Source organism: Canis lupus, chromosome 4 (assembly GCF_003254725.2).
Source record: "Canis lupus dingo isolate Sandy chromosome 4, ASM325472v2, whole genome shotgun sequence".
NCBI classification, from domain to species: Eukaryota; Metazoa; Chordata; class Mammalia; order Carnivora; family Canidae; genus Canis; species Canis lupus.
In genome coordinates, this window is record NC_064246.1 from 53,408,192 (window position 1) to 53,416,805 (window position 8,614).

At 43.0% G+C, this 8,614-nt stretch overlaps 1 protein-coding gene and 1 long non-coding RNA gene across 2 annotated transcripts; one reads left to right on the forward strand and one right to left on the reverse strand.

Annotated features, from left to right (window-relative positions):
- Positions 1–3,712: 3,712 nt before the first annotated feature.
- On the reverse strand, positions 3,713–6,491 carry LOC125754984 (uncharacterized). The gene is made up of 2 exons (XR_007410285.1): positions 4,010–6,491; positions 3,713–3,908 (listed from the first exon to the last, which is right to left on the reverse strand). It is a non-coding gene; the product is annotated as an uncharacterized LOC125754984 (long non-coding RNA).
- GARIN3 (golgi associated RAB2B interactor family member 3) lies at positions 4,182–7,075 on the forward strand. Its single transcript, XM_025435056.3, has 2 exons — positions 4,182–4,899; positions 5,705–7,075. Exons 1-2 carry the CDS (start codon positions 4,276–4,278, stop codon positions 6,965–6,967), a joined length of 1,887 nt encoding a protein of 628 aa, XP_025290841.1. The 5' UTR covers positions 4,182–4,275; the 3' UTR covers positions 6,968–7,075.
- The last annotated feature ends 1,539 nt before the right edge of the window (positions 7,076–8,614 follow it).

Below are 8,614 nucleotides of genomic sequence, written 5' to 3' on the forward strand. Positions count from 1 at the left end.
TTTTGTTTAGAAGAGATGCAAATGATTTTTGCCTCATAAAAAAGATAACCTCAAAGGTTGAGATTGTGTTGCTCCGTAGAGATTTAACCAGTTTAGTAACTAATCTGAAATGTTTACCTGATATTCTTTTTTAATACCAATGACTATTCCTCTGATTCTTTTTTGTTGTTTTTTTTTTTTAAAACAAGTCATGGGATACTGACCTGCTCTTTTTAAAAAAAATTTTATTTATTTATTCGAGAGAGAGAGAGAGAGAGAGAGAGAGAGACAAGAGAGATACAGGCTTCACACAGGGAGCCCAATGTGGGACTCGATCCCGGGTCTCCAGGATCACTCCTTGGGCCGAAGGCAGGCGCCAAACCACTGAGTCACCCAGGGATCCCTCTGATTCTTTTTTGAACCAGATTTACCATCCTGCTGGTTCTCTTATTGATGGATTAATTAAATCTTTGTCGTGTTTTCATTCTATATTTGAATGAAAATCATCTTTAAAATTTTTTGAGATTTACATTTTGATAACTTGAATGCTCTTAGCACAATAATCGGCAATGGAAAGGCCAATCAGTAAATATATCCTAACTTGTTGATCTTCATTTTTTTTAAGGTTATATTTATTTATTCATGAGAGACACACAGAGAAAGGCAGAGACATAGGCAGAGGGAGAAGCAGGCTCCAAGCACAGAGCCCCATGTGGGACTCGATTTTGGGTCTCCAGGATCACACCCCGGGGTGAAGGCTGTGCTAAACCACTGAGCCACCCGGGCTGCCCGATCTTTATATTTTTGATAGGGGATGTGTTGGGCTTCTAAAGGTTGGGAGGAGAGAATACGTTTTTGAAAGGTCTTAAGGAGAAATCAGAAAATAAATTTTGAATGATATTTTGTATTTTGGTTCTCAAATTCTGAAATGTGCTAGGGAGAGTTACCTTTGAATGAAGCTATTTATTTACTTCTTTTCTATGTGAAGGCCTGAATCAATGAATATTCTTAGAGTCTTACTGATATAACATTTTTTTATAAATGTAAAAATCTTAAAATATTGTCTATTTCTATGTAAGTAGTATGTGCAATGAAACAAAATCTGAAAGGTATAGAAGAGAATGCTCTGGAGAGCTAAGTCTCTATCCCACCATTTCCCTCAGCCAACAAGTTGCCCCAAGGTTGCTCCTGTTACCAGTATCTTGCACATCTTTGCACATGTACGGACACACACACAAACATATACAAGTTTCAAAATGTTTTATTCAAAAATATATGGCATATCATATATGCTATTTTGCAACTGGCTTTTTTTCACTTACTAATATCTATTGAAAAATTCTCAACACCAGTATATATAATAGCTGTCTCAATCAAAACATGTCTAGCAACTGATCACTCCTCACTACACTACTTGGATTGCTACCACACTTGTCTTACTCATCAACTCTTGCAGGAGCCACCCAGTCTCCACTTCTATCCCTCTGCAGCTCTACAATCTCTTTCCAGCATGGTGGCAAGAATGATCCTCCGTCTATGTCAGTCTGATCATCTCCCATTTAGAGCAAAGCCAGACCTCACAGTTCTACAAGGTCTGTCCTATGCCATCTGCTCCCCTACTGTCACCACAGCTGCCTCTTGGCCTCATTGCCAACTACTTTCTTTCATTCTACTCTTGTCACCGTAGCTGCCTTGGTGCCCCTCTAACATAGCAGCGATGCTCTTACCTCAGAATCTTGGTCCTTGCTATTGCCTCCGACTGAGAGGCTACACCCCTAGGTGTCTGCACCGCTTCCTCCTTGACCTCCTTTATGTCTTTGCTTAAATATCTCTCGTCACTGAACTTTGCTTGACCAGCATCTCCAGCTCCCCCTTCTCACTCAGATACTCCTGTTCAGCTTGCCTACTTCATCTTTCTCCATAGCATTTATCATCAGTGGGCACACCAAATATTTTACTCCTCTTTTTGTCTATGAACAAGTTCTATGAGAGCTAGGGTAGTTGTCTGTTTTATCCATTGCTGTGTACTCTTAGTACCTAGAACAGGGCCTGGAACAAAGTAGACACTTAATAATATTAATTAAATAGATGAATTTATGCTGCTCAGTACTCGTATATGTGTGCTCTATTTGTGCGACTCAGTCTGGTGTAGTTTAACCACGGCCATATGTGGGGACTTCCATGTGTGTTTGATCTTTTGTGACTTTGAAGAAGTTGTTTAGCTTATTTTAGCCTTGATTTTCTCCTTTATAAAATGCAGATAGTAGTTGTACCTACAATTTATAGAGCTGTTGTGAGGATTCAATTTTTAAAAGAATGCAAAGTGGCAAGTAACCCACCTGGCTTATAAGTTCTTAATGATATGATTGTTTTCTCTTATAATTAACTATTCATCAGAAAAAAAAAACTTACGGGAATATATGGTTGCCTATAATATAGAAAAATCTAACTTCTTATTTTTAAACCTGATAGTGTTAACTTTTAGTGATTATCTCCTCAAAATAGAATATAAGCCACTTTTTTTTTTTTTTTATTTATTCATGATAGTCACACACACAGAGAGAGAGAGGCAGAGACACAGGCAGAGGGAGAAGCAGGCTCCATGCACCGGGAGCCCGACGTGGGATTCGATCCCGGGTCTCCAGGATCACGCCCTGGGCCAAAGGCAGGCGCCAAACCGCTGCGCCACCCAGGGATCCCTGTTTTGTTTTGTTTTTTAGGTATGTCATTTAACATCTTTAGAAGAAAACTGTTTAGTCTTTCAGAGGTAAAGACCTTTATCTTTGCATTTTCATTTTCTAGATGGTCCCCAGATTTAGACTTGCTCAATCAGTTTTGTGGAATAAACAAATAGAAGAATTCATCTCAATGGCCATGAGGAAGCTCATATGTATTGGAAGGCTGCAATGTATCAGATAATGTGGTAGGTACTAGGGGTATAAAAAAGCACATTTTGGAGGCACCTGGGTGGCTCAGTTGGTTGGGCGTCCAACTCTTGATCTCAGCTCAGGTCTTGATCTCAGGGTCATGAGTTCAGGCTCCATGTTGGACTCCATGCTGGACAAGGATCCTACTTAAACTAAATAAATAAAGCTTTAAAAAAGAACATTTTGGGGTTGAAATACCTTCACATGGTGATTGTTGAGTTTGAGGGGGCACATTTTCATTTTAGAAGTAGTCTTCTAACTGGGGGAGGGGGAATTTGGATTAATCACCTGTGTAAAGTAAAAAAAAAAAAAAAAGAAAAAAAAAACACACAAAACCACTCCAGAAAGATGCCATAACTTCTCTGAAGTGCTTTTCAAAGAAACAAAACATCAGTGGTTATCAGGTAGACATCAAGAGTGAAGCAGCAGGCATACCAGTGTGGGAAATCCTATGGTGATTCAAGACCTCTATGAATCCCCGTGGTTCCCAGTAAGTCCCCACGCATATTGCTACCTGCAAATGATTCCATATTTGGTGCAGAATGAGAGTCTAATGGTGAGCCATGCAGCCTAAGGCAGAAAAAAGTCCTGACCTGAGTCACAAGACCTGGGATGGAATCCAGCTCTGTATTCTGACACTGACCAAGATAACCCTGAGCCTTAGCTCATCATCATAAAATTATGGTTTTAAAATTTCACCTCCTCTATATTTCACCTCCTTTATATGAGAAAATGGGTTAGAGAAGCCTCTGTGCCCTGGAAACCACTGTACAAATGGAATTTTGGTTCTAACAGGTAGCAGTAGCTCCTTTGGGCCATTTACTCAGCAACTACTTCTGAGTGCCCATCAGCAGTGTGCTATACACTGAGGACATGAAGAACAGCAATCCCAACAGGATCTGCCCTTAGCAAGCACATGGTCCACTTCTAGGATTTGATCCCCAGGACATAGTTTAGCAGATGCAAAATATACTTGCAGGAAGATGGTCATTATAGGGAGATCTGTAACAACAAAACCAGAAGCAACCCAGATATTTACAAAAGCAGAATGGTTACATAAATTATGCATCCTAACATCTTGATTAAAAGAATATCTAGCCTACCTCCACCTCCACACTGGCAGGGTCAGCCTGTCCCCTGGGGAAGGTGGTGGTTAGTTTGGGGGGAGACTGGTGACCCTGCCCCAAGGGGATGGCTGCTTGGAGGCTGGGACAAAGGGGTGTGTGATGGGGACAGGTCACAAAGGACTGTGAAGGATAAATGCAGTAGTGAGGGGAGATTTAGGCAGAGCCCTGCAGGGAGATGGGCAGTTGCCTTCACTCCCTCTTTCTCTCAAGGACTCGATTTGTGGCTGGTGGAGCTGTCAAGAATGAAGAGAACAATGAGCAGCGAGTGTTTGTTACCTTATTACACAGCCCACAGCTACCGTTCAATGGGTGTGTTCAATACCTCCATGGGGGAACTGCAACGACAACTGTACAAGGGAGGGGAGTATGACATTTTCAAATATGCACCTATGTTTGAAAGTGACTTTATCCAGATCAGCAAAAAAGGAGAGGTGATTGATGTACACAACCGTGTCCGAATGGTGACCGTGGGCATTGCATCCACTAGTCCCATCCTCCCGCTACCTGATGTCATGCTGCTGGCTCGACCAACAAAAGTCTGTGAAGAACATGCCAGACACGCCCGGACCACCACCAAGGGGAGAGGTCGCAAGCCCACAAAGATCCTAGAGCTCACCAGGCTGCTTCCCCTAAAATTTGTCAAGATCTCCATTCACGATCGTGAGAAACAGCAGCTGCGCCTGAAGCTTGCCACTGGCCGTACTTTCTATTTGCAGCTGTGTCCCTCTTCAGATGCACGAGAAGATCTCTTCTGCTACTGGGAAAAACTTGTCTATCTTCTGAGACCCCCAGTGGATAGCAGCAGTAGTACCCCGACCCTGCCAACTAGGGAAGGAGCCAACTTAGAAGATGACAAAAGCCTAATGGTAAGCATCAACAGAGACAGGAGGAAGTGGGGCAGGGTGCTTTGGGAGAGCAGCTCAGAGCTAATCCTATAGAACCCCTGGTGCTCTCTGAGGCACCTGGGAAATGCATTCCACTTGAATAGGCTCAGGGCTAAATGAGACACCACTAGGGGACTTAACACGCTGGGGAGGTTCTGAATGCTTCTCACCATTGTTCCACAAGGCTGAATTTCAGAGAGACCTTACGTATTAGCTGTTCTGGTCTCATACCTAGGGTTGTAACTCCTTTCATCCATCTGGGCATCCTGAATGCCCAGTCTCTTCTTGAAAACTGATCCCAACCCAGTTACTCTCATCAGCTGTGGAACATTGTTAACAATTTGGAGGTCTCTCCTTCGTTCTGTATCCCTGTGACTACCATGTGCTGATTAAGATCAGGACAACCCATGTGTGTCGCACATGCACAATTTCAGCAGCCACCACAATGTAAAATATGTGGATCCCTTGGCCCAGCAATCCTACTTCTAGGAATCTGTCCTGCAGAGATATAAACACGTGTATGAGAGAAAAGTATATGAGGATGGGGAATTGTATCAGTGCTTTCCCTGGCACTGAGACTGTTAAGTAAAAACCAAGTGACCATTTGATAGGGGTGGTGTAGGTGGGATCTCGCATCAAGCAGGAGCATAGATTTGATCATTTCTACGGTCCTTCCAATTATAAGCTTCAAGTGGCTCAGCTCCAGCTCCAGGTTGAGAAAGGAGCAGACAGTTGTAGTCTCACTTTATCATCTCTTTCATACCTATTTCTCCTCCCCTTGGCACAGACCACAGAGCTCCATGGAGAAGGGGATCAGGATGAGTTCAGGCTTCACAAGCCCCGCGAGGTGTCTAGAGCCAACTCTTCTGCTTATGCTGGGGGAGAGGGAATCCATCATGGTCACCGTGGAATGCCCAGTTCACCTGCAGTTATGAGGTCTGCAGGGATGGCCAAAGGAGCAGCTAACAGGGCAGCCTCAGGCATGGCAGTAGCGGGATCAGCAACAAGCTCTACAGCAGGCTTGGCAGTGGCAGGAGCAAAAACAAGCTCTTCATCAGGTGCTCTGAGCTTAGCAGCAACCAAATCTACGAGCACAGGCCAGGTAAGCACGGCCCTGTCTGGAGCCACCGTCAAATGTCCGGGAGAAAGCGGATCCAACAAGGCCATCGCAGGTGCTGTCAATATATCCTCAGAGGGTACAAATGTGGCCTTGGGTGCTGCAAGCATGTCCTCAGTAGGTGCTTCTACCCTGACCACGGGGGCTGCCAGTATCTCCCCAGGGAGCAGCATGAGTGTGGTGTTTGCAGGCACCATGACAACTGGCACAGCTGCTGCAGAAAGATCTGGATGCCTAGTTGTAGGACCCCTTGTCTCCACCTTGCAGAGTGAAGGCTACATGAGTGAACGGGATGGAAGCCAGAAGGTCTCCCAGCCCAATGCTGAAACCCGGAAGGGAAAAAAAGAAAGAAGAGAAAAGAAGGACAGAACTTCCAGCAGGAAAAGTTCCCATCACCACAGGACAGGTGAATGTCACCACAGGACAGGTGAAGGTCACCACAGGAGAGGTGAACGTCACCACAGGACAGGTGAAGGTCACCACAGGACAGGAGGAAATAAGTCGACCCGGAAATCATCCTCCCATCGGTCCTTATCCGGCCATGACAAAAGAGATGACAGAAAGGAGAAGGGGCAGAGCCATGCAAGAAGCAGAGGACACAGCTCTCACAAGAGTGGTACCCATGGCTCTGCAGCAAGGGTGTCAAGGACAGCTCACAAATTGGGGAAGATCAAATCTGCAAATAGTTCAAGTGCTATAAGTAAGAAATCCAGTAAAATTGGCTCTTTCTTCAGGAACTTGAGAGCCATGCCTGGTTCAAAAACAGGGGTCCCATCACACGATAGAGAGGTAGACTTCGTGGCTAAGTCATTAGAGAAGTGCAACATAGAGACGAAGGTAGAGAAAACCCCAGATGGCAAAGACCTGGAGATCTGTAGCACCATGACATCTGAATCAATGGAGACCATAATCTTTGAAGCTAAATCCATTTAAATAGGAGACCAGGCAGGAATCTGCAGTGGAGACCCAGCCTCAGGGAAGTATCCCTAGAGTCAATTCCAGCTTTCTCTAATAAAGGAAACCATGCAACTCCAAAAGAAATGCTATCTTGTTTGAATGTCTATATCCCCTAGCCTGATAATGACCTCACAGTGGCTCCTGTGATGTGAGTCAAGCTACAGCCTGAGACCCCAGCCTCCAGTCAAACAACTTCACCTCCCATCCATGACCACCAGAGTCCGTATGAGTGCCATGCTTTGCTTCAACCCCTTTCTGCCTTTGGTTTCCCCAAGACCGTGACTACAAGTCATAGACTATGGGCTGGAAAGCATCACCACTCCCATGTTCCCATGTTCTTTCTTTCTCTTTCTCAAAGGTTCCTGAACACAGACTTTCAGCCCAGTCCTTAGACTGAAGACAGGACTCAGATCTCCTTGGGATAATTGAGAGATAAAGGGGATATAGCCACATTTGTAGACAATCAGAATGAGAAGTTTATCATCTAGATCAGGAATTGGCATCCTGAGGGCCAAATCTTGCCAACTAACTGGTTTTGTAAACAAAGTTTTATTGGAACATAGCTACAGCCATTCAGCTATAAATTGTCTACGGCTACTCTCTCATTAAAATGGCAGATTTGCATAGTTACAACAGAGACCTTATGGCCTACAAAGTCTAAAATATTTACCCACTGGCTCTTTACAGAAAAGGTTTGCCCACTCAACATCCAATCTTAACAATTCTTCCTCCTAAGTATATTCTTTGGAGAAACTCTCACATACGCTTGCCAGGAGACAACTAGGAAAATGTTGACAGTAAAACAATTTGTGATAGCAAAACCCTGGAAAAGCTCAAATGTTCATCAAACAGGAGGATCGATAAATTGTGGTATATGACTACAGTGCATATTAGATAACTCTGAAAATGAATACCAGCCATTCATGTTAGCACGGATGAATCTCACATCATATTGAATAATATAAGCAATAGAAAAATACATAGGATATAGTTCCATTTATAAACAGTTAAAAAACAAGATCAAACAACATGTTTAGGGGTACATATTTACTGAGAGTGTGGAGAAAAACAAAAGAGTAAAACAACATTCAGAATAGTAGATATTGCTAGGGTGGAAAGCTGAGAGGGATGATCTGGGAAGGCACAGAGAACTTCAACAGGGTGGGGATTGTTCTATCAAGCAAAGGACTGTGTCCATGGTATCGTATTATGGAATCTTTTATTTTAACATCCCCAAAATCAGGATGGCTTTTAAATTCCATCAGCCAGGCGGAAGTTGCCACTTTAGAAGAATCTTAACAAATTTATCTCACTTACGTCTTCCTATTAATATATGTGTAAGAGAGATAGACAACAAAATAAGTTTGAAAGTTTTTTTCAGTGCAAAATAAAAATTCTGAATGAATAAATACTCAGAATTCAGGAACATAGAAAAGGCATAGATATATTGTTGAGAAAGAATAATCCAAAGTGCTGTGTACAAATGGTATAATTATGTATGCATGTGGAAAATAATTCCAAAATTAAAAAATTATACCACACTAGAAGTGAGATTATAAATTTAACAAATGTCTATTGTGAAAAAGAAATGACATTGTTTTTTCAACTTAAAAGAAATTGTAA

Bases quoted from the DNA above. Each gene is read 5' to 3' on its own strand.
- GARIN3 (XM_025435056.3), top strand. From the start codon at position 4,276: ATGAAGAGAACAATGAGCAGCGAGTGTTTGTTACCTTATTACACAGCC. The intron at 4,900-5,704 runs GTAAGCATCAAC...CCCTTGGCACAG, and splicing joins AAGATGACAAAAGCCTAATG to ACCACAGAGCTCCATGGAGA.